Source organism: Ipomoea nil, unplaced genomic scaffold, assembly GCF_001879475.1.
Source record: "Ipomoea nil cultivar Tokyo-kokei standard unplaced genomic scaffold, Asagao_1.1 scaffold1110, whole genome shotgun sequence".
NCBI classification, from domain to species: domain Eukaryota; kingdom Viridiplantae; phylum Streptophyta; class Magnoliopsida; order Solanales; family Convolvulaceae; genus Ipomoea; species Ipomoea nil.
This window is the reverse complement of record NW_017617538.1, coordinates 142,993-170,389: the sequence shown is the minus strand read 5'-3', so window position 1 is coordinate 170,389 and position 27,397 is coordinate 142,993. Positions and strand designations below refer to the sequence as shown.

At 33.7% G+C, this 27,397-nt stretch overlaps 1 protein-coding gene and 1 long non-coding RNA gene across 2 annotated transcripts; one reads left to right on the top strand and one right to left on the bottom strand.

The window, feature by feature from the left end:
* Nucleotides 1–2,540: 2,540 nt before the first annotated feature.
* Nucleotides 2,541–18,190, bottom strand: LOC109183324. Its single transcript, XR_002054522.1, has 3 exons — nt 18,180–18,190; nt 3,417–3,424; nt 2,541–2,623 (listed from the first exon to the last, which is right to left on the bottom strand). It is a non-coding gene; the product is annotated as an uncharacterized LOC109183324 (long non-coding RNA).
* Nucleotides 18,191–18,602: 412 nt separating this feature from the next.
* On the top strand, nt 18,603–20,701 carry LOC109183323 (transcription factor MYB44-like). The gene is made up of 3 exons (XM_019333410.1): nt 18,603–18,833; nt 18,931–19,060; nt 19,546–20,701. Exons 1-3 carry the CDS (start codon nt 18,698–18,700, stop codon nt 20,471–20,473), a joined length of 1,194 nt encoding a protein of 397 aa, XP_019188955.1. The 5' UTR covers nt 18,603–18,697; the 3' UTR covers nt 20,474–20,701.
* The last annotated feature ends 6,696 nt before the right edge of the window (nt 20,702–27,397 follow it).

Genomic DNA, 27,397 nt, shown 5'->3' with positions numbered 1-27,397 from the left:
ACAATTTAGACAGTTAGTTTAGTAACTACAAAATTTTACATTTGACTCTCGTAATGAGCTGTCAATTAACTTTCATAGTTTAAATTAGTTAATCATTTACCTGCTAAAGTTATAAGATGGGTTTCACCACGAGTGCACTTTCAGTTCGGAGGTGTTTGTAGGTTTTTTCGCAAATCAAAGATTGCATGTTTATCGCTCACGAGTTGAATGCAAATTAATTGGTGTGAATATCTTATGTTGGGTACAAAATATATATCATTAACCAAACACAAAGTAAAGGTGGTAAAATCTAAGTGTATGTTTATAAATGTTATTACACCATGACACTATTTAATGTTTTAAAGAATTTTATAAGTACATTATGAATGCTTTTTTTTTTTTTTTTTTTTTTTTAGAATAATAGGATTATCTTGCTCCAAATCTTTTTTATGTTAAAGAAAAATGTCTTAAATGAAGACCATCTTATAAAATTAATTTATGATTGAAAAATGCTATTTAACCTAATGATGTAACACTTAAAATGAGTTATAATAGCTTTATATTCATTGTCAGTCAATGAATTGGTTGATCGGATTTTGTCGTGCTTTAATTATGTAAATTTAAAGGTAAAATATTTGATAAAATGCGTAAATTATAGAAATAACCAAAAAAAAAAATGGTAGCTATTAAAAGTCATAAATTTTATAACATTTTGGAGAAAGGAGTATTTTGTTCTTCTTTTCTTTTCTTTTTCTTTTTCTTTTTCTTTTTGGGAATATTAAATGCATTTAGTGATTATTTTAATGATTCCGTCCTATAACATGAATGATTGCAAAAGCCCTGTTACATGACGTATGCATGATCCATTAACATTTACCATATACTCCGTACTAATTTTAATAGTAAAACACGTGATTTATTTTTTATTATTTTTTTTTTTTTGAAACCATAAAACACGTGATTCTCGAAAGTAGAGAATAGGAAAGTTTCAAATGACGGTAAAATTTGGAAAGCAAGAGTTCAAAAGAAAATGTTTTCATTTATTTGTGCAATACTACATATGCAAAGTTATAAAAAAAAAAAAATTAAAAAGCAAAATTATCCTTATTAAGAAAAGATTAAAAGGCATTCTCCTACTACTAAAAGTACTACAGAATTTTTCTTCTCCAATGAAATGAAGAAATTTTTCTTCTCATCAGGCATTATATAACATCACAAAATAAATAAGAGACATTGATTTAGTACGAGAAAATGACTTTTTTTTTTAAAGATTAATGTGAATTTTCCAAAATTACTTAGCTTAGTTGTGTAAATAGAGAGAAAGCAAAACAGTGAAATAAGGAAGTGTAAATTAGAAAACTCTACAGTGTCAAATCAGTAGACTGTTAGATTTAAAATATAATAATGTTTATTTAATAAGGTGTGATATATGTAACAATGTCGTCTTGAGACTCTACCTTAATCTTTATTAAATAAATGTCATTTCATTTTAAGAATCTAACAGATTATCTTTTTGGTACTATAGAAACTTCTGAGATAATTAATGCATACATGCTTAAATATGGAAGTCATTTTGTGTCATTCACTTGTGCAATGCACAAAAAATATTTTATATTGTTGAGTTGAGACTTGAAGCATTGATCGAGGTAATCTCATGCTATCGAAATATGATGCTGACTGTTACGCAAGTATAATAAAATAGAGTTGCACCTTTCCTGCTACTACCTCTAAAGTTCCTCACATATATAACCATAAATGTTGGAAAATAAATTTTTGAATTAAATTGAAAATGAAGAATTCAAAATTTATATGATTTAGTGTGTATGTATATTAATCCCATCAATATGCTTACGTTATTAATGCTTCTTAATATCTAATCATAACTTCTTCTTTTTTTCTTTTTTTTTTTTTTTTTTTTTTTTTTTTTTTTTTTTTTTTACTCCTCATCGTCATGGCATGTTTTGACTAATCCAAAAATGAAATAGGTCATGATTTTTGTATTCATTTTCTTTCCTTTAACAAATAAAATCAAGGCTCGAGATAAATACTTAAGTTTCGAGGATATATGAGTTTATTTCACTTTTTTTTTTTTTAATTTATAAGTAACAGTCCACTTTTAGTTCTTTTTTTTATTATTATTAGAATATTCACTTTTGGTCTTAGTATTATCTTTGTATGATCATTTTTAGACCTTTATCGACAAAATAGTTTAAATATCGTTAAATACAAGAACATTTTGGTCTTCAATTATGAATGTTTAAAAAAAAATAAACATAAAAAATATAGCTATTCAACATACTTTATATAAAAAAGATTGAAAAGTCTTTGTATTTAACGATATTTTAACGATTTTGAAGATGTAGGACTAAAAATGGTCATGCCACGATAATACTAGGACCAAATGAGAATGTTCTAATAAAAAAAGGATTAAAAGTGAATTGTCACCTATAAATCTAGGATAAAAAATGAAATTAACTCAGGATATATTTACAAATTTTAATAGGAGTACAGTTGTTTTGCCACGTTTAGTTCTGAACTTTCAAATTGCTTACCCGTGATCCTTTGACTTTCAAATTGTTGTCATATGTGGTCCAAGTTAACCATCCATGATTTTTCAACTTCCAAAATTTAACTAGCCATGGTCCTCATAGAATGACCATAATTGGTTAAAATTTGATAATTGAAGGAATATGGGTGATTAACTTGGATTACGGATGGTAATAATTTGAAAGTCAAAGACTACAGATGGTCATTTAAAAGTTTAGGACTAAACGTGGAAAAACCACTATACTCAGAAGACCCTAGATGGTATTAACTCATTTAATACGGAGTATTATAATGTATTGGGATTCGTAATTTACGAGGTACTGAGGGGCTGGTTGTTTAGGAAATTGGAAGTGACGGGAGTAGTGATGATATCATTTTCGAATTTTCAGATGATGCAGCAGAAGTAGTTGATTCATACAGATTATTAGTTGCCGTTACAGTCTTTGTTTTGATGATGCTAATATTCGAAATTATTTTAATGTTTTAAACTTTTAGGTAACGGATTCTTGTGATTCCATATTCAAATTCATAGTTAATAATTTTGTATGTTTTTAAACTTAAAAAAAAAAAAAAAAAAAAAAAAAAAAAAAAAAAAAAAACGACTATATGAGTGTTTATTAAAATCAAAACAATTACGCTACGTTATTACACATGAACGGATTAATCATTCGCACACTCTCAAACAATAGCTAGGAGTTTATCATGTCATCCAAAATAATGATGTTAGGGGATGTAATTATATATAGAGTTTATCAAGTTTATTAGGATTAAGTCTTTACAATTACGTCAAAAGTTATAACTAGTAGCAAAAAGGTAATTTTACTCGTTCGTTGGGAGGATATTGAACTTCACCCTCCAAGCTTTTTTCCCAACAATATCGCTCTCAACACCTTCCAACCTCAACTACAAAGCATGTGTGCCCGTGACGTACTCTAATATCAATTGTCAAGATCAATCACTTATAGTATATATACTAAAAGGTATATCTAGTAGCAAATGCACAAATTTATTTCGTTTTATTCACATAGCAATTAATATCACGTTTCGATAGCAGGATATTGGAGCCTTCATCCAACAAAGTTCGAATTAGACGTGAAACAAAATTTAAAACATCTAATACGCGAACTAATCAAATTCGAATAACACTTGTGTGAGATTGTCTTATGGATCTTAATTCGTTAGATGGTCAAAACTAGGATAACTGTTTGTTACTTATGATAGAAATCTTAATACTTATTATAGAAAATTTAATACTAATTTGAAATAAACAAACTATTATTTATAATGGATATTGTAATATTTATATGTAAATTTGTGATACTATTTAGGGTAATGATTATTACCAATGATAAATATTGTAATATTTATAACTAAAATTGCTATACTCACAAAGTGTAATTTTAATGTAAATATTGTAATACTTATATGTTAAATATTACTTTTGAAAGAAATACTTATTGTTGAAAATTTAATACCAATTTGAACTAAAAATAAATCGTTACTTATGAATAAGTTATGATAGATGGATATTGTAATACTTATATGTAAAAATATGATACTAATTGAGATAAAATTATTGATTGTTACTAATAAAAATATTATAATACTTATAACTAAAATTGTGATATTTATACCCAAGATCCGTCACACGGACAAGCATCTGTGAGACAGTCCCACATAAGTTTTTGCAATAAAATTTATATTTGAGTATGCTATAATATAACATCACTGTATAATCCATAACTAATCATATTATATTCACCCTAAAAGTCATTTGAGAGATTAGGGCTTCTCTAATTCTCTCTCGCCTTTGGTTTTCAACCGCTCAAATTTTTACACGGTCGTCGCCTCCGTGAAGCAAGCAAATCGGAGACGGCGTCCGATGGTCTTCCGCCGCCGCCATATCCACCGCAGACAGCATCCGCCTTAATTGTCTTTTTCTGCCTTCACTGTCTTCTCGTCAATTCTCCACCTTCGCCACCAGTTACGCCTTGCCCCACCCCTCCATCTCCACCGCTACCGGTCGTTACTCTCTTATTTTCGCATTGTTGTTTCCCTTTGCTTTGTTTTACTGGTTTAATTTTGTTTGCAGTTTTCTATGTTTTTCCTCTCGTTATTTTGACGAGTTTCTTCCTCTCGTTTACTTGGCAAGTTCTTTTTCATAAAGTGTGAAACGATAAAACTGGTCATGGGGTATGTGAATATCATCATGAGTGACAAACATGACAATGAAAAAGACATTCATCTGAACTATGATATACAATTCAGCCCGATGGAGATATTGTCAATGGATAGTAGAATGGAAATAGATACTCAGGCGGTGTGCAAAACTATTCAACTAGTGCCAGTCTGGGGTACGTTTAACCAAATCATTCAAGAAGCTTTAAGTTCCTCCTAAGAATTCAGCTTCATATTTGTGAAACAGTCTGCGAATCAAGTTTTCTGTAGCATTACTAGGGAAGTTGTTTCTATGTCCGACTATAAGGAATATTTAACCATTCCATCAATCTTATTGTAAACTTTTCACCCTATAATTAATGAATTAGCTTCTTTATTATTTTTTTTTTAAAAAAGTATTATATTCACTCTAAATTTAAAATTTAATTTAAACTAGTAATTGTCCCGTGCGATGCACGGACTAATATTAAATTAACAAATTTACCAATGAAAATTTTAACATCCTATAAATTAGCAAAGAAAGTAATGGTTGTGGAAACATAAAAACGCACTTGAGTTCTTCAGCTCAGAATTAGTTTTATTTAAAATGTAAATATAACAATACAATGTAATATTTAATATTTTTAAAAGTTTAATTATGTTATTATTATGTTGACTTTAAAGTTTTTTGTTTTTTTTTTTGGTATACCCAGGGTTTTCACCGTCGGACACAGTGACTAATCCCCTCGCTGAATTGTAGGCACCTCTTTTGGGTGAGACAGCTGGCCTAGAGATTTAAAGCTGCTCCATTCCCAAAGCCATGGGACAAGTTTATTGTTACTTGTATTATTATTTGAATTTGAATTTGAAATAACTACTTTAATTATATAACTAACGTTTTAAATAAAATTTGTAATTAAAACAACAGAAAATATTTGTCGAAAATCTCCACCAAAAACTTATTCATTTAAGATTATTTATGTAAGAACTATGTTTATTTTATATCTAATTTCTCCTTTTTATATATATGGAGTCAAATTAATTATAATTGAGATTTAAATGAATATATACACAAATTATATTAAATATAAAACTTTACCATTAAATTTGAAAACAATAAACTTTTTCCCTACTTAATTTTGCTTTATATATATATATATATATATATATATATATATAATTAGGTTCTGGTGGGGTTAGGGTGCCCAGGTGCGGTTTAATCTGGGTCATTCATCTCGCTTAAATCAACGTTCAGAGTTACCAAAATTTAAAAAAAATGCGTGGCAATTTTTTAATTTTTGCATCTAGGTCAAAATTAAGGTGAGCGGTTCTGTAATTAATGTGCGTGAGTTTTGTATATAAGATGCATGAGTCTTGTGCGTAAGGTGCGTGAGTTTTGTGCTTAATGTGCGTGGGGTTGTGCTTAATGTGAGTAGTTGTTAAAACTTAAAGTGTGGCTTTTGTTCTTAAGGTGCGTGAGATTTGTTCTTAATGTGAGTGGAGTTTGTGCTTAATGTGCGTAGGGTTTGTGCTTAATGTGTGAGGTTAGTGATTAATGTCAGTAGTTGTTGAAACTTAAGGTCTGTGAGTTAATACTTAAAGTGCGTGGGTTTTGTGCTTAATGTGCGTGAGGTTGTGCTTAATGTGCGTGGGTTTTGTACTTAATATGCGTAAGTTTGTGCTTAATGTCAGTAGTTGTTGAAACTTAAGGTCTGTGAGTTAATACTTAAAGTGTGTGGGTTTTGTACTTAATGTGCGTGAGGTTGTGCTTAATGTGCGTGAGTTTTGTACTTAATGTGCGTGAGTTTGTGCTTAAGATCTAACACTTAAGGTGCGTGTTTCTATCACTTAGCTTATACTTATGCTTCCAGACACGCGTTTTTTTTTTTTTTTTAATTTTCATTGATTTGAGCCGTTGATCTAGATTTGATCAATGGCTCAGATCTAACCGCACAACCGTACGGGAAGCTTTACCCGTACCTGAACCTTTCCATATATATATATATATATATATATATATATATATATATATATATATATATAGAGAGAGAGAGAGAGATATCAATTTTCAATTCAAGTAACCAAAATAGAACTATGCTCACCCCTATTTTCGTTAGGTAAATGGAAAAGTTACTTTTTACTATTGAAATAAAGTATTGAGTCAATGTAAAAGCACTATACATTTTATATGGCACATGTTATGTCGACAGTTTCTGCACTATTAGTTAATAGAACATGCAAACTTGTAGTATACAAATCTTTTAAGATTTTTTCAGAACGTTACACTTGAAACCCTGCCTCGTCAAATAATCCTCACAATATCTATCAGCCTTAACAGTAATAACTTTATTTACTTATATACTTGAATATAATAGTTAACATCATATTTCAATGGTAATATGTTAGACTTTACTTTCCAAGAGTCAACCTAATAAATTTGTATATACAATATAAGTAATAAAAAAAAAATACTCTTTATGTCTCAATTTACCTAGCACATTTACTATTCATTAATTATATTGAATATTTTCTTTATTTGCTTATATTCTTTAATATATTTGTTTTTAAAAAATTAAATTCGAGTTTTTTATTATTTATTTATTTATTTATTTATTTTTTATTTTTTATTTTTTATTTTTTATTTTTTGCGGTTGATGGCACTTTGCTTTGGATGAAGAGGGAAACCCACAACCACTATTTTAGGGTTTGTAATAGGTAAATCGATCTTACTCTTGTATAGTATAGATTATAGAGTAGCTTGCAAATAACAAAGTAGAGACAAATTATACTAAGAAAACATTGTGTGACGGGCGCGACTGAGAGGATATTGGCAACAATTGAATTTGTGACTTAATGTAAGAATCATGATCTACCCAAGTGGCCACCCTCCTTTCGGGGTGCGCTTAATTTCATTTTTGATATAGTTTCTAAATATATAAATTTATTATACTTACACTAAATAAAATACTACAAAAACATAAATTGTAAACAACTTGAGTCAAATCTCATAAACTAAACTTTGACACATAAAATGGTATCAAAAAAAGTAATACATACATACATACATACATACATACATACATACATACATACATACATACATACATACATATATATATATATATATATATATATATATATATATATATATATATATATATATATATATATATATACTAGTTTTTTTTACGCGCTTTGCGCGAATGGGATAATGCCCAATGATTATTTTTAAATAAGTATTTCAAAGTATATCAACGCAATATTATATCGGAGATGTTCATGCATATGTAAATAAATATTGAATTTGTTTATTTAAATCGGTAATTCAAAATATATAAATGCAGGATAATATTTATTGAATTTTCTAATCGATATTTGGTAGTGGAAGTTTTCCCCTGCATGTTTCATGCATTGTGAGATGTGTGTCGTAGGTTATCATGTGAACAAAAATATTAATATTTATTATATTTGTATAAAATACTTGGTAAATAAATAAATAAATAAATATATATATATATATATATATATATATATATATATATATATATATATATATATATATATATATATATATATATAATGTATTTTGTATTATAACTTTGATATTTAATTACAAGATAATGTAAAAAGAAGACAATGGACAATGCAGTGAATATAATAAATTAATAAATTTGAAGGTAATGAATCTTTCAATTGTAGAAAATAAAGATAATATAACTAATGAAATTATATCTATTTTTAAATTTTTTATAATGAATATTTTTTTTTTAAATAAAGGCATTATAGACATCTAATTCTAAATTAATTAAATGTATATGTATTTTGTTGTAGCTACTACTTTATTTAGTTTAAGAGCAATAAAGTGGGCAAATTATGCTATGGAACCGTGTCCACCTTGCAAGGTGGACATGCATATCGGAGATGTTCATGCATATGTAAATAAATATTGAATTTGTTTATTTAAATTGGTAATTCAAAATATATAAATGCAAGATAATATTTATTGAATTTTCTAATCGATATTTGGTAGTGGTAGTTTTTCCCTACATGTTTCATGCATTGTGAGATGTGTGTCGTAGGTTATCATGTGAAAGTATTGAACAAAATATTAATATTTATTATATTTGTATAAAATACTTGGTAAATAAATATATATAATGTATTTTGTATTATAACTTTGATATTTAATTACAAGATAATGTAAAAAGAAGACAATGGACAATAGAGTGAATATAATAAATTGATAAATTTGAAGGTAATGAATCTTTGAATGGTAGAAAATAAAGATAATATAACTAATGAAATTATATCTATTTTTAAATTTTTTATAATGAATAATTTTTTTTTTTAAAATAAAGGCATTATAGACATCTAATTCTAAATTAATTAAATGCATATGTATTATTTTTTGTTGTAGCTACTACTTTATTTAGTTTAATAAGAGTGTGAATAATATTAGTGTTATTATTATATTTATGTTATAACCTATAGTTGGTTATATGTGGTTAGGATTAGTCTTCTGTTAATAACCTGGTAGATAGGATCAGTTAGAGGTAGTTTCAGATATACACTCTTGTAATCCTATCTTTCCCTATTGAATTGGAATATTGAATTCTCATCTGGTATCAGCCAAAACACGATCCTCCACCGCAAACAACCAACCCCCTCCCTACCCCCACCATGTCGTCGCATTCCTCCGAGAGGACCCCATCCGCCGCTGCCGGCGGCTCAGCTCCGGCGACCGGCAATCCGCTATCGGGAGCTCACCATTTCATCTCGATGAAACTGACCTCGAGAAACTTTCTATTTTGGAGGACTCAACTTCTCCCGTTTCTCAGAGGTCAGGATCTCATTGGCCATGTGGACGGCACTACACCCTGTTCGCCGGCGTTTCTCTCTGCAACCTCCTCCGGCGAATCGGGAACCGGCACCACCTCTGCTCCGACGATCCCCAACCCGGCGCACAAGGCCTGGGTTCTTCAGGACCAATCGATATTGAGCCTTCTCATATCGTCGATGTCGGACGAGGTTCTTCACCTCGCGGTTGGCCGTGACACTGCCGCCGACGTATGGAGGTCTATCTGCACCGCCCTCGGTTCTAACTCGCAGGCGCGGTGTTTGAGTCTGCTTGGGCAGTTCCAGGCGCTCCGGCAAGGGGCGTCCACGCCCGGTGATTACCTCGGCAAAGCAGAGCTATTGGTGGAAGCGCTTGCACAAGCCGGCCAGCCGTTGTCCATGGCCGAGCAAAACCCGTATGTGATACGGGGCTTGCGTCCGGAGTACAGGGCATATGCGGCGTCGTTGACGGCTCACGCTCCGGTTTCCCTTCCGCACCTTGCGGATCATCTCCAAGCTGCCGACTTCATCCTTGCTGATGATTTCGCAGATGGCGCTGCAACCGGGTCGCACTCGTCCTTCTACGCCGGCCGAGGCAGTGGAAACGGAGGACGCCACACCGGCGGTCACGGCAACACCGGCGGAGGCAGGCAGAGTAACTGGCGCGGTGGGCGTGGCGGTCGGAATCAGCGGGGTGGCGGCCGCAACCAACGTGGTGGTGGTCCCCGGTGCCAAATTTGTAAGGCACATGGACACACCGCGGTATACTGTTACAAACGGTATACAACACAACCACCTGCGCAGGCACATGTCGCCGTGTCGGTCGAAACTCCGGTCACTACCGTACTGTCGGCCGAGGCGTGGTACCCTGACACTGGGGCCACGGCTCACGCGACTCTGGAAGTTGGAATGTTAACATCATCGGAGGAATACACCGGTCCGGACACGTTGAGAGTGGGAAATGGTACAGGCTTAGAAATTTCGCGGGTTGGTCATGCATCGATCCCCTCTGTGTCAAAACACCTGTTTCTGTCTAATGTGTTACATGTCCCCGAATTAACTGTCCCCCTTTTATCTGTTCAAAAATTTGCTAAAGACAATTCTGTGTTTTTTGAATTTCATGACAGTTGTTTCGTTGTGAAGGATTCCAAAACCAAGGCGGTGCTTCTTAAAGGCCCGACTTCTGGAGGTCTTTACAAGTTGCCAATTTCCCGAAGTGACTTCGCGTTCGTCAGTTCCCGGGCACCACCCACGATATGGCATCGCAGGCTTGGTCACCCTCACAAATTGGTCCAGAATAAAATTCTGCAACATTGTTCAGTTACGCAAAATAGTGTTAGTTTCGGGTCATGTACGGCTTGCCATCTCGGCAAGTCTTGTCGTTTTCCATTAGATAGACTCAATACTACTAGCAATAATGTACTTGACTTACTGTACACGGATATCTGGGGGCCTGCACCAGTTATCTCGTCTAGTGGCTTCCGCTATTTTCTTCTCTTTGTAGATGATTTTTCACGCTATTGCTGGTTTTATCCATTAAGGGTAAAATCAGACATCTATAAAGTATTTGATATTTTTCGTGTTTTGGTAGAGCGACAATTCTCGCGCTCTATCAAGTCCATACAATCCGATTTAGGGGGTGAGTACCGAAAATTGCACACCACTTTTCAAACCCTCGGGATCAATCACCGCCAGTCGTGTGCATACACCCACGAGCAAAACGGAAGAGTTGAGCGCCGCAACAGACATATTGTCGAAACGGGCTTATCTCTTTTAGCTCAAGGTTCAGTCCCTCAACAATACTGGGATTTTGCCTTTGAGACAGCAACATGTCTCATTAATTACCTACCCACTCCTGTCCTAAAATTTGACAGTCCTTATTTCCGCCTACATCACAAAATACCACCCTATCAGTTTCTACGTGTCTTCGGCTGTTTGTGTTTTCCCTATCTTAGGCCTTACAATCGGCATAAGATAGAGTTTCGGTCCACACCTTGTGTCTTCCTGGGGTACCCTCTATCCTTCCGAGGTTACAGATGCATGGACCTAACCAGTGGAAAAATTTATGTCTGCCGCCATGTGCGGTTTGATGAAACCATTTTTCCTTTTGTTACAGGTATAGCTCCTCGTGTGGCTCAGGTACACCCTGTACCGTGGGCATCTGGACCCGTTGTGCCCGCTCATATTTAGACTACAGTGCAACCTGACATATCACAAGACTCTGACCCGAGTCCTATAGCTCAAGAAGAGCCGCCTTTGGCAATTGAGCCCGCTATCCCGACTACTCGGGGGCGGGGTCGGGGACGAGGTCGAGGTCGGGGTCGGGCTCAACCACAAGAACGAGCTCATGTAATGCGTCTACGTGGTCAGACTCGAGGTACTGATGAAGAGTTTCAGGCCCTCACAGCCGCTACAGCTAATCCGACTTGTTACTCCCAAGCTGTGGGTCATCCACAGTGGCGGGATGCTATGGATCAAGAATTTAACGCCCTATTGCACAACAATACCTGGAGTCTAGTCCTGCCTAAACCCACGATGAATATTATTGGGTGCAAATGGGTATTCCGCACCAAACGGAATGCTGATGGGTCTATCGAACGGTATAAAGCACGGCTTGTGTCCAAGGGTTATAATCAAGTAGCCGGAGAAGATTTTTTCGACACGTTCAGTCCAGTTGTTAAGCCGACAACTGTTCGTCTTCTTCTTTGTTTGGCAATATCCAACAAGTGGACGCTACGGCAGTTGGATGTACACAATGCCTTTCTGAATGGGCATCTAGCGGAGACCGTGTATATGAAGCAGCCTCCGGGATATGAAGACCCGGCTCATCCGGATCATGTATGCCACCTACAGAGGTCTCTCTACGGGCTCAAGCAAGCACCCCGCGCGTGGTTTAAACGCCTGCATGACTTTCTTCTTACTACCGGTTTTAGCGCCTCGAAGACGGATGTATCCCTATTCTACTACAGCTTGGATGGATGTCAGGTGTTTTTATTGGTGTACGTGGATGATATCATTATGCTAGGGAGCAGTGCTACACTTATTAATACTCTGTTATGTCGTCTTGCGGCTGCTTTCAAAATCCGAGATCTCGGGAAACCCAGCTTCTTCTTGGAGATCTCGGGCCTAACATTATTGGCTCTTATTAGAATTGTATATATATATATATATATATATATATATATATATATATATATATATATATATATATATATATATATATATATATATATGTCTAAGATCAAGTACAAAAGATTTCATAGTTTAAAAAATGGGGTGAAACCTGAGGCGTTGATCTTAACATCTAAAATAAAAATTTTACATAAGCTGTCACGATCATTCTCACCCCATTCTCCTTCAATTTTGCTGTCGCGCGATCAATCCCAAGCCTATTATCCTTCAATGCTCTTCAATTTTGCTGTCGCGCGATCAATCCCAGGCCTATTCTCCTTCAATTCTGTTGTGAATTTCATCATATTTCAAAATTCAATTCAATTCAATGGTCTTGTGCAGGTAAAAACTATTTGAATAGATGGGTCGAAGGCCTATGGTGTTCAGCAGGGTCCAAGGATTCCGAGTTTAATGGGGGTTTAATTAATTCATTATTTAAGGGAGAACAATATGTACTGGAAACTAGGGAAACAATGTGCACTTGAAGAATGAAACTATATACTTATTTAAAAGAGGGAAATTATGCACTTGAAGAAAAAAAATTTGCACTCGAAGTGTGTGTGTGTGTGTGTGTGTGTGTGTGTATACACACACACACACACACATAATACGGATCAAATGCGAAGGATTCTGAAAGAGAAAAATAAGGTGAGATCTCAACCATTGATTAAACTCAGATCTCACCCATTGAGGGGACATGAGGCGGGCGACCCGACCATCTTATCCGAAGGACAGTCGGTGTCGACCGTATGGTTGGCTTACCGGGGGTATATCTCTCAATGCTTTTTTTAAAAAATGCGGTGGTATTTTCGTAAATAATTGAACATCGAAGTGCAAATAAAATGTATTACAAGTGCAAGTAAAATGTATTACAAGTGCAAGTAAAATATATTACAGGTGCAAGTAAAATTTACATTGAGCATTTGAGCATCAATACTAAGTGCACCTTACGTTATAACTAGTTGCAACTAACGTTATAATTAGTTGCACCAAGGTGCACGAATGTTAACAAGGTAATTACTTGCACTTGTAAGTGAAAATAGGTGCACTTGTAAGTGATTTTACTTGCATCATTTACTTGTAAAGATGTACCAGCTACTTGCACTTATAACACATTTACTTGCACCAAAGTTCGAGTTATTTACGAATGTCAACGCGTCGTTTTTTTAAAATTATATCTGATTTGTTGATATGGACATGTGGACAGCTGTAAATGATTTTTAATTCTTTTCTAGGCAGCCGTTCGCATTGGAGGGTGTCCATATATATATATAGAGGGATGCACTCAGGTGCAAATAAGTGCTCAGGAGAGAAATGCGAACGAATCAGCGCGCGACACGTGTCCAGATCTAATAACTTAAAAAAAAACGCGGTGGCATTTTCGTAAATAATTGAACATCGAAGTGCAAGTAAAATCACTTACACGTGCACCTACTTTCACCTATAAGTGCATGTAATTTTGCCTTGTTAGCATTCACTTTTCGCAAACATTCATGCACCTGGGTGTGCTTATAACTATCTGTGCAACTATTTATAACTATAGGTGCAACTACTTATAACTATAGGTGCATCTACTTTCACCTATAAGTGCATGTAATTTTTCCTTGTTAGCATTCACTTTCCGCAAACATTCATGCACCTGGGTGTGACCTGTGCAACTATTTATAACTATTTGTGCAACTATTTATAACTATAGGTGCATCTACTTTCACCTATAAGTGCATGTAATTTTGCCTTGTTAACATTCATTGATCTGAGTTCAGCGGGTAGTAATATCCCTGAAAACCACTCGCAAACAATCATACACCTAGGTGCAACTACTTATAACTATGTGTGCAACTACTTAGAACTATAGGTGCAACTAAGTATTGATGCTCAGTGTAAATTTTTACTTGCACCTATAATACATTTTACATGCACTTGTAATACATTTTACTTGCACTACGATGTTCAATTATTTACGAAAATACCACCGCATTTTTTAAAAAAATCAGTGTTTCTCATCCATTAGATCTGGACACGTGGACGAACAGAATTCATTCCTATTTCGCGTCTGGGCGAAGCATTCGCACCTGAGTGCGATTCTATATATATATATATATATATATATATATATACCCACATAGACGTACAACATTACGTGTAAAAGATAGCATATACATTACAATACAATGTAGAAAGTTTGTACTTTAAAGCGGTCAAACTTTACATTTGGTCTTTATACAAGTCGATAAAGTATACGGTATAAGGTAGCAATCAAATGGGAAAAGCAGTAGTGCTACTATTGAATTAAAGTTGGAGAAAAGTAAAAAAGTAGAATTTTGGTAAACGTATGAATTTTCTACGAAACAAAAATATAAATAATTTTTTTTCCCACTAATTTGAAATGTTTGTCGCTTCCGACAATTCAAATATTTAACCGAGGATCAGAGCAACATTTAATGAACTGTCTGCAACGTTAATTAATTGGTGTACACTTTGTTCACTAATTCTTTGTACATCCTAAAATCTCAGTACGTACTTCCAAGTTAAAAACTGGGCATTATTATGTTCTCTACAAGTTGTAGATTGCACGTAAATCAATATGAAACACATAACAATATTTCATACTCAGATAAAGGAAAAAAAAAATAAGGGAAAATGACATTTTTTCCCCTGAGTTATATACTTATAGTATTTTTTCCCCCTTAATTATTCAAGTAGCTGTTTTTTTCTCTAAAATGTTAAATGGACATATTTACACGTAAAATAAATATTTTATTTATTTTTCTTCTCCAACAAATTATGACCATAATTTGGTTCAAACCAAATAAACACTATAGCAACCAAATCGAAATATTCCAATTACAATTTAGAATCGAAACTCGATATTTAGAGTTTATTAAAATTTCGGAACGGACGGTTCATGTTCCGAACTGAAAAAATAAAATACATTTATTGTTGAATTTAGACTATTTTTAAAATAAAAATAAAATTTTAAAAATTTTCCCCCTTAATTATTCAAGTAGCTGTTTTTCTCCCTAAAATGTTAAATGGACATACTTACCCGTAAAATAAATATTTTATTTATTTTTCTTCTCCAACAAATTATGACCATAATTTGGTTCAAACCAAATAAACACTATAGCAACCAAACCGAAATATTCCAATTACAATTTAGAATCGAAACTCGATATTTAGAGTTTATTAAAATTTCGGAACGGACGGTTCATGTTCCGAACTGAAAAAAATAAAATACATTTATTGTTGAATTTAGACTATTTTTAAAATAAAAATAAAAATTTAAAATAAAAACGGTTCAAAATCGCGAATTGGGTCCGGAACCGTCGGTTCACGGTTTAGGATCCAATTTTTTTGATTTATAATTTTAATAAATTGAAATCCAAATATTGGGTTCTAGATCTGAATCATAACCGGAAACTTTTAATTCGATTGCTATAGTGTCCGATTCAGTTCAAACCGAATCGTGGTAATCCCTACGTATACGCAATAATTTGTTGGAGAAGTAAAATAAATAAAATGTTTATTTTAAGGGTATAAATGTCAATTTAATATATTAAGGGGAAAAACCACCACTTTTAGAATAACTGAAGGGGCTAATGTGCTTACCTAAATAATTGAGGGGGGAAAAGTTCTATAAGTATATAACTCAGGGGGAAAAAGTATCATTTTTCCAAAAAAATAAAATAAATAAAATTGCACGTTTTATTTTTCACACTGCAATTGTTCCAGCATTATAAATGTTGTCATTTTATTGTAGTTATTAGACATTTTATTTTAATTTTTAATTGTTATATGAGTTGTAAATTCATTTCATCCACCAAATGAAACGTAAAATTCCAATTGTAATTCTAGTTTTCTAACGGCAAAGTTGCATTTCTTTATATATATATAAAGTTCTTTCTATATATATATATATATATATATATATATATATATATATATATATATATATATATATAGAGAGAGAGAGAGAGAGGTTTCCCGTGCCAACAGACCTTTCTATGCGGTCAAGCATCATTAGATATGCAAAAATGCACCACATGTTCAGAAATACATCAGGGTGTGGTGCATTTGTGCATTTCACCCTGGTGCATTGTTGAACACATTATGGTGCATTTATGCATATCTAATGATGAAATCAGCACGGGAACATGGCGTTTCATTTGAATCAATATGTGTGTGTGCGTATATATATATATTGAAACTTGATGTTTTAGTTAACTGATGAACTAAATTTGTAACTTATTTAATAGATAAATGACTAGATTTATAAAAATGGAAAGAAAAGCCTAAATTTTCAAAGGAAAAAAAAAAAACAATAGTAAAGTAATATTAATTCTAGTGACTTGTATTCCTAACCTAGGTAAAGAAACACAAAAGTGGAGGCATAAAGTTCTCATACATGGTCTTGAGGGTCTCAAATGATGACAACCTTGTGAAATTGTAATTTTGGATTGTTGGTGAATTTTAAAACAAAATCTAGTTCAACAAGTCATAACGTTGCTTTTAATAGAAATTTGTCTGAATTAATTTGAGTCTTGCATTCTGTCTCTAACTAATATACAAGTATAAGAAAATAAATACAGTCATAAGTTTTTTTTTTTTTTTGAATGCACAGTCATAAGTTTTTAATTATGATAATATTTATATATAAAGGCAACCTAGCTAGTAATAATCATATGGGACCTGCGTCGACCAGCTGAAATTCCAGTCGACGCAATACCTAATACGCTCAACTTAAACTATAAAGCCTATGTCTCTATAGCTTTTATCACTTTGGGATTTCCACCTGAGGTATCATGGCGTCATTGTCTTCTTTTTTATTTCTTGATTTCGAATTTGCAAATTGGAATTACTTTTAACCATGGGTAGTTCAGTAAAAAAAATCATCTATTTTAATTGTGATATAAAAAAAAAAAAAAAAAAAAAAATCCCCTTCACCATATTTGCCCATTAGGGCATTAATTAGTCCTTATCTTTTAGAACACAGCCTGCCGATAAAAACAACAGAAAAACAAAAAAATTGTTAAACCATTATACTGCACTGCCAAAATTTGTTGGCATGAAGCCATTTTCGACCACCCAATATTTAACTTCCTCTCTGGATTCTATTGCCCAAAAACGAAAAAAATATATATTTTAAATATGAAAGATTCTAACCCTAGTTACACGAGAAACCCTAACAAGACTGTATGATCAGTTCAATTGGTTACATGGGTGAAGTTTGGAAATAATGATCTGGGATTGAATCTCATCAGCGGCAGTGTGGGAGTAATTTCTCCAAATGAGGGGAGCCTTTAGGATTGGGAATTCAACCTTTTGAGAACAATGAGAAACCCCAACAAATATGAACAGTTTGATTTTATGATACAATTTTATTTTTTTATACTTGCCTACCTTTTGAAAACAATGAGAAACCCCAACAAATATGAACAGTTTGATTTTATGATACAATTTTATTTTTTTATACTTGCTTAGCAGTCTACGTTAGTGTTGGGCTACGGCTCGGAGAGTCGAGTTCAGCATCCCAATATCGGACCGTGGCACTGACTGCTATGCAAGTAAGTATAAAGAAATAAAGTTTACCTTAGCTACTAGCTATAGATTTTGACGTAGTGATAAACACTTCATTCTACAGTTTGGATGACAGGATGCTGAACTCGTTTTTCGAGTTGCACCCCAATACCCGAAGGGTGGGGACCCTTAAGGGTGAGGGGTTTTGTCTTCTTCACCCAAGTAAAAAGAAAAAAAAAAAAAGGTTTTTACTCGGTTCTTTCATTTCCCTATTTTAGTGTTTATTATTTATTTATTCCGTTCTGAAGTCTCCTCCCACAACAGCCCGGGCAGGCCCCTATCCTCTCTCCTTCCCCTTATATAAGACTCTTACACCTCCACACAAATTCACACAGACTCAGAGTTAACCAAAGAGAACACAAAACACAGCCCTCAGCTCCCTTTAGTCCTTTACATATATACACCACTCCTTACATAGAAAGAAAGAAAGATGGGTAGAGCTCCTTGCTGTGACAAAGCTAATGTTAAGAAAGGGCCATGGTCGCCAGAGGAAGATGCAAAACTTAAAGATTTCATTGAGAAATATGGGACTGGTGGAAACTGGATTGCTCTCCCCCAGAAAGCTGGTATATATATATACATAATATTAATCCTATCCTAGCTTCAATAATCCAAAACCCCCCTTTTTTTTATAAGTGTATGTGTGTTTATGGGATTAATTAGGTCTAAAGAGATGCGGGAAGAGCTGCAGATTAAGATGGTTGAACTATCTGCGCCCCAATATCAAGCATGGCGAATTCTCTGATGAAGAAGACAGAATTATTTGCACCTTGTACGCCACCATTGGAAGCAGGTGCCTTTCTTTCTTTCTTTCTTTCTTTTCTGTGTTTTCATTTCCTGGGTTCTAAAGATCTGAATCTAAAGAAGCTTTTGTTGCATCCCCCAAAGATACCCAATTTTGTCAGCACATCATCTGGGTTGATTTTGTTCCATCCATAAGAGGAAACAACAATACAAGAGACCAGACACCTACATGCACCAAATCTCAAACTTGGTTTGTTATAGACTCCTAGATTTCTGTCTCCATGTCCCTACATGCATGCCCAATTTCACAAGTCTCACCATTTCTATACAAAATCTTCAAGATAGACATAAATTAAAGCTGCACTTGAAGTAGTTCATCCCCCACCTTTTTTTTTTCTTGCTTTAATTTGTTTATATTATATTATAATCCGTATTGGGATAGGGACCACGATTTGGTAGATGGGTAGTTTTCTTTTCATGTTTTGGAGATTATTTTCCGTACTAAATTTGTAACAAAAATGTGAATAATGGCAGGTGGTCAATAATAGCAGCACAATTACCTGGAAGGACAGACAATGATATCAAGAACTACTGGAATACCAAGCTTAAGAAAAAGCTTATGGGGATGATGATTTTCCCGTCTTCTTCCACCGGTTACAATAAGAGGAAATCGCCATTGTTTCCGGCGACCACTATCACTCCTTCTACGGTTGTCCCGTTTCAGCCTCCGCCGCCACCCCCGCCGCCGCAATCCATATTTTCTCTTTACACACCGACTATCCGGTCCCCATTTTCCACCCTGGATTCCCTGTCCTCAATCCCAAATTTCCTGTGCGATAATAATAACACAATTTCTCTGGGGGCTCCCAATAATGGCGCCTTCCATCATCAAGGACAAAACCAGGGTTTCTTGAACCCCATGCAGTATACTAGCCCCGCCAACAGTAACCCACATTTTCTCATGTTCGGCGGCGGCGGCGGCGCCGAGCCCGCCAGTGGCTCCTCCTCCTCCGACGGGAGCTGCATTAAACCAAACCCGCCGGAAATCATCAAGCAAGAGCCCGACCTGCTGGGGAACTGTTTCCAGGCGCAAATCGTCTCCCCTCCCACTGCAAACGCTTTCTTCGACGTCGACCAGATTCAAACCCAGAAATTCTTCGTCGATTACACCCACCACGTCGCCGCCGCCGAAACCCCGCCGTCCGACGAGCACCATTTCTTCAGCAACGGCGGACATTTCGCCACCCCCGGCGGCTCCGCCACAACTACTCCTACTCCTCCTCCTCCGCCGGTGAATAACAACAACAATCAGGTGCAATATGACCTTGAAGTTGTTACGCAGCTGGTGAGCAGCGGCAATAATGGCGGCCATGAAAGCAATAACAATGACGGGTTCTATTTGTTCAACGATGAAAGCAAGACGGATCATGAGAGGGGGATGTACTACTATTACTACAACTGATCTCATCATAAACAGTACAAATATCATAAAGATTTGCAGAGAGCGATCCAGCGGCGAATTGCATGCAGATTCATACATATTTTCGAGGAAGATCAATGGGCTTTCTGTTCTTGTATTAGCTTAGCCAGTTTATTTATTATAATGAGCATTGAATTAAATTCCCACCCCCCCCCAAAAAACAAAAAAAACTTTGTTCTTCCTTAATAATATACTCCTTTCAATCTTTCATCATGTTTTTTTTTTTTTTTTTTATGAGTACAACTGACTCAATCTTTCATCATGTTAAGATGTCATATATGTTAAGATTTTGTAAGAACGCTCATTGTACCTACAATCTGATATGAATTCTTGATCTGATAAACTTATGGTGTGTGCTGAGCCATTGAGTCATTTACATATTCCCAAATGCTTTGTCTGGTGGGAGTGTGGGGCCTTGGGGTTGGAGATTCAACATTTTGGGAAAAGAAAAATGTACAAATTTTCATAAAGATAACATTTTTTTTTAAATGTTTCTACGGGACTTAATCGACATTGTTAGGATCTGCCTAAAAAATTATAGTTCATAGTGAAAGCGCGCATAACTTTATTTCTTTATATACCACAATCACATCATCCCTTAGTCATCAATTGATGGACTTGGCTTTTTACCGGTCTCGGTCCATGTTTGTGAGCTTTCATTTGATTTTTGTACACGTTAATACAAACAAAATGTTATCAATTGATTTTACTTAATATAAGTTTTATGTTTTCCGATGTCTAGACCATCGTACAACTTAAATATTGACGTTAGTTTCTCATGAATATCTATTTTTGATTTGTTTTCAGAAATTGATTCTAGCTTTTTAATAGTTTAAATTTTTGGTACGTCTAGTGAAGAACATGGTGGAGGAAATTGACGTTATTATGACAAGTTCAATGTAAGTTGTCATCAAATAATTAACCTGGACCAATGACCTTATAGTCTAGTGGCACGAATTGACTTTCCCAAATGAGAAGTTATGGGTTCGATTCCATCGTAATAGAGTCAGTGGTACTCAAACAATAATTAAACTGGAAATTAAAGTCATCAACTTTGATCAAAATTTAGCCAATTTGAACCCACATTTTTTTTTAAATAGTGAAAAAGAAAAAAAAAAAAAAAAAAAGGGACTAAGAGCTTTTATATGTGTGAGAGGGTGTATATGTACATGAGTGATCAAATGAGAATACGGTACTCGATAAAATGTGTAGGCAAATCTCACCCATCTATTTAGGTTCATCAAGACACACACCAATGGTTCATTTGAGAGTAAAATGTTATGGGTGATTGAATTGTATGCTAGTTGATGGATATATTGGGTATGGGCTCGGGGCACTAGTGTATAAAATTGAATAAATGACGACCATCCATTTTGTCTAAATTAAATGAAAGATTATAGTTTAGGTGTTATTGGCTTCTTGAATCCATTATATTAACATCAGGGCATTGTTGACTTTTATCTAATCTTTAACGTTTACAATTTGCCCAATTGTATACTTTTACGATTATAATGTTTCATTTTTTGCAGAGTTATTTCAACACATACAATGCATTTCTTTCATATATATTATGTACATCTAGTTACATAATTCACTTTTATGCTACAATATAGTGCACTTTTATAACTAGATTTAACAGCTTAGTTAACACAATTTTGATATGTTTTTTTTTTTTTTTGGGTATTAGTTGTGCATTTCTTTAATTTACGAGAAAGTCCGCAACCCTTAGTTGCACTGTACAGTTAGATTGTACATTTACATTTCTATATTATATGTTTTTTTTTTATCAAGTGAGATTGAGATTCGGACACATGACCTTTGACATGGAATTAACTTTGATACCAAATTTAAAAATGTGTTCAATCTTAACTAAAAATTTAAGTTGATTGTTGAACTATAGTGATCTGTTCTAAATTTTTTTACACTAACATCCTCGCAAAAAGCATTCCCCATGTGAAAATTAAAAAATTTCTCAGTATCAATGTTATACTTTTAAATATAGTAAAATGTGCTTTTAAAAAAAAAATTTAAATTTATCGTTGCGCAAATTTAAACTGTTTAACAACTCGATTTGAATATATGTTATTTATCATTTTTACACCAGCTTAGCAATCATTTTGTCTGTATATTTATATTTATATATGCATGAAAACCTTAAAATTTTGATGAAATAATAATAATAATTTAAGAGAATTGGATCTAAATTAAAAGGTGCTAATAAATGCAGGTGGGGGTATATGAAAAAAGCTTGTCTTCCTTTATTTTTGTGCACTTCTTTATTGGTTTAGATGAATGATGATTTCCATGTTGGTACGGCATCTCCTTCTCCGCGAAGAAAGATGAACAGTGAACGTTATGATCAGAGAACTCAGAATGAAGTTAATGCCTTTTTCTACTTCATTGAAACCTGTACTGCCATGGAGTTGCTGCCATTATTCAGTAATAATATTGGGAAAACTTTAACAACATTCAAAGGGCTACCATCTATTCTACCTCCTCGTTCAATCACCCATCCATACAAGATTTTTTTTTTTTTTTTTTTTTAATGATACTGACTCTATTACAATGTAGTATCTGCTCATAACTACTTTCTTACCCTATTTATTGAAGTATAAATTAAAGAGTCAAGATTACCTCCATGAGAGTGCAATCTCGGTGCCACTACACCACAATGTCTTGACACGCATACAAGTTTTAGTTTAATTTAATTTTCATATACAAAAATCACCGTTTTTATTTGTCTCACCATTTTTCTTGGGTTTCAAATCTAGTCTCTTCGATCTCTTTATTATTTTATTGTTAAAGGACAGGTAAATACAATCCATTTTATTTATTAGAAAAAATAGAGAATAGATGACAGTTACAAAAATACCCTTACAAAATCTAGATACATCATAAAATGAGTTTGACGTTTCAATTAGTCGATAGACTACATATATGATTCTTTGAATAATTAATTTACTATAGATTTACCTACGAGCTAAAGGTGTGAATGAGATGATGTAGATCTTTCCCAACTTAATCATATAACTCAAGTTCAAGCTAATTAAACTAGATATTAGTGATGAATTGACTAACACTCTAGAGGTGAAAGACTTTATCAATTTATATTACTTTTTTTTTTTTTTTTTTAATATGGTGAGGAAAATTATTGAGGTATGATAAAAAAAAAAAAAGGTATAATACCTAATAAATGAATAAAAACAAACATGTATAAAAGTTAAAATTCCGCAACCAGTACTTGAGGATGTGCAGTAGGGTAAACCATGCTTGTATTTAATAGCCCGTAAGGTAAACCGCACTAGAAAGACCTCATATGACAGATTAAACTAAGAAGGTGTTGAAAAGAATCGAAATGGACTACTTAGGAATTAAATGACTAACTAATATTAAAAGTAATTAAGTATTAAGTTAAAACATGATTACTTTCTAGAGATGAGAATATTACATGTTAAACTACTACGTGGGAATGACTAACTAGATTAAAAGCAATAAAATATTAAGTTAAAACATGATTAATAATCAGTAATAAATTGCATGCATAGCTTACTTTAACGATTTTACTGTTTTTCACTAAAGTTTAATAATATATTTTATTCGTTATATATCATTGTACCTCACAATCAAAATAAAATATCATTTACTGTCCTTGGAATCAAAAAACGTGTATGGGGAGCAAGCTAATTGTCGGGAAGTAAGTAACTTTAATTTTTGAAGAATGACCTACCATATTATTTTTTATATCCCCCCTTTTAATTTAAAAATTTTAATAAATTTACGGACCATGATTTTTTGATGATCTATATGTCACATCACATATGTGAAAGAGACAATTCATATTTTCCGAAAGTGATTCCCTTTTAAATAATGTTATTTGTAAATAAAATGATAGCATTATTACTTAGGTATCGAGTGTCTCCGACATTATAATAAAAAATAAAAAAAAAATTAAAAAGAAGAGAAAAGACAGAGACAACCTCGGTCAGCAGGCGCTGGAAATAACCCAACGTTATATATATACATTCAACTTTTAGCTAATAATGCTGAAAGCTTGTCATGTTTCTTATGATACTGCAACAATCTTCTTACATACACATTACACACACCAATTGAACTATCATGTAATAGTTTGGGGTAATTCCGATCCATTCAATTTGGTTAGACGGTTAGATTGGTAATTAGAATTAAGGTTCTAAGTTCAACTTCGAGCGAGAACGGTCTATACTATCTCATTCTTTGGTTTGAACCCAGTTAGTTATAGACAACTTAGACTAATTTATCACTTTGTGATCCTTTGTTAGCTAAGGTCACAGGACATGTTTTTTACCTAGTGCACATCTATCATCGGATAATGACTGCGAATTTTTCTCAGCTCGTAACTTTAAAAAAATATCGTGTAATAGTTGAATCAAATTTGTATGCAGATTTATATTCCAAAAATTGTTGTCGTGTCACACCCACACACACAATCAGCAACTAAAAGTGGTTGAATTCCTTGTTAGGACGACTCCTCGAACAGCTAAAAATCTAACAAACGAAGTTCAATTCCCACACAATCAAAACTAAAAGCGGTTGAATTCCTTCTTAGGACGACTCTTCGAACAACTACAAATCTAACAAACCAAGTTCAATTCTCACACAATCAGCAGCTAAAAGCGGTCTATTCCTTCTCAATATACTCCTTGAACAACTACAAATCCAACAAAAGAAGTTGAATTCCCATTTGAAACATGTACTCCGTAGTAGTTAATTAAACATTTGCTTTTGAAACCCTAAAGTGTGAGCTAGCTAGCTAGTCAGCATAGGTTTTGGTAGATTCCTTCTCGTTTTCTTCTACATTGTCACAGCTAAAAGTTGCTAGCCAGGCCACCTGTACTCAAATGATTTTCCACATCTTCTTTCTTTCTTTCTTTCTTCTCCCGCTGACAATCTCACAGAGCAAAAAAAGTAATATTTTCCAAAGACCACTTTTTTTTTTTCTTCTTCTTCTTCTTTTTCTGAGCTTCCCTGCCCATGATCAAAGCTGGAGAACTGGGAAAAAATGGCTTCTGATCTTCAACGGGGAGTAAAGACAAAGAGCCATCGTCACTGTTCTCTGGCCTCATCTGTCCATCACAGGAGCAGGAAGATGAACCTATGGGTCCTCCTTAATGTACTTTGATATCATGTCTCATACTACTATCATTGTACGTATTATTGCTACTTTATTTGAATATCTCCAAAGCGATCATAATCTTTGGCCAAACCGTAACGTGTACGTGATTTACGTCTGTATAGATCAAAATTCAAAAGGGTAATAATTTGAATTAATGTTTGTCAAGATCAAACGCTTACCATTACAACAATCTCCCTGGCCATCAAGTAAAATGTGGCCAATCTTCCCATCATATCATGCCAAAAACTATGGCTAGTAACGAAAGTATAATTTTGTTTTCTTATATGTGTAAAAATCAACACGTGACAGCAAGGGCTATTTCCTTCTATTTGTGTAACAAACATCACGTGATAGCAAGGGTTATTTCTTTATATTTGTGTAACAGCCAATACATGACAACAATGGCTATTTCCTTATATTTGTGTAACAGTCAGCACGTGACAGCAAGGGCGGAGCCATGAATTGTGTTTAGTGGGGGCAAAAAACGAAGATTAAGAGGGGTAGTTAGCAAGATATGATCCTTGGACCTTTCATAATAAAAAATTTACTAATTACCGATTGAATTATCTTAACCGTTGGCAATTTTTATATATAAATAATGTATTATTCATTTATACTAAAGCATATACTTCAAGTTGAGCATATAACCATTAATGTGTAATCTAACTATGAGTTTAGGTTTTTAGTTAAGATGGAGCACATGCTTCAATTTGGTATCAGAGCCAGACCAAAGGTCATGGATACTGAACTTAACTCTCCATAATTCAACAAAGTTAGTATTTTTAATTTGGATCTAAGAATAACACAAAATGCATGTATATCGTTACTATTGGTTTAGTGTTGCTATCATATCATGGGACAAATAATTAACATGGTTGCTTTCTACTGTGTCAAATTAATCACTCTAGAAAAGGTTGCAATGGGATGCTTCCTAAAACTAACTGTATTGATCGAAAAAAGATGAATGCCACTTTGTACTATTTTTACTTCTAAAAAGTATTAGAAAATTGGAATTACCAAAAGGCGTGAAGGACTTGATGAATCATTTGCGTACAAGATCGGAAGGTGGAACACATATGTATGCTGTTTTTAAATAGTGTTTGTGTGAATCTCATTTGGATTAATATTATCATGCAGAACACAAATATCACTATTTACTATTTAGGGAGATTAAAAAATATTAAAACATAAATTACAAATCCAGACTAATCATGCTCATGTCGAGTAAAATTTTAAAGGTAGAAAAGCACCCCCTTCTTAGGTTTTAAGGATGCTGAATTCTTAAGGGTTAAATATGAGAGTTTTGATTAAGCTAAAAGACACACACCCCATCTCATACCCACTCCATAAAGTAGTCTTTAGTGCATGATGCTAGTCCACTAGCTATGAAAATTTATGGTTAAGCCCCCGATAGCTTAGGTGGTTGCCAAATCAACGTTTAGTATTGCTTTTAGTAGTAATGAAACTTTGACCAATCAATGGTGATGAAGACTTTTTGTGGTAGAAGTCTACAATCAGTGGAGAACTTGGGATCACTTGAATAACTTCATATTTATCTCTTTTATAGCCTCAGGATAAGTTCATGGGGTTTATGATATAATTTGGTAAAGCCATGAACAAGGTTATTTAAAAAAGGAAAAAAAAAAAGATTTCGTTCAAACTTAAAGGCATTACTAGAGGCTAAGGTGTGGGGATACGAACACTACTGGTTAAAAACATGTATAGAAAAAATTCAAGAATAATAAAATGTA

Bases quoted from the DNA above. Each gene is read 5' to 3' on its own strand.
- LOC109183323 (XM_019333410.1), top strand. From the start codon at position 18,698: ATGGGTAGAGCTCCTTGCTGTGACAAAGCTAATGTTAAGAAAGGGCCA. The intron at 18,834-18,930 runs GTATATATATAT...GGGATTAATTAG, and splicing joins TGCTCTCCCCCAGAAAGCTG to GTCTAAAGAGATGCGGGAAG. The intron at 19,061-19,545 runs GTGCCTTTCTTT...GAATAATGGCAG, and splicing joins TACGCCACCATTGGAAGCAG to GTGGTCAATAATAGCAGCAC.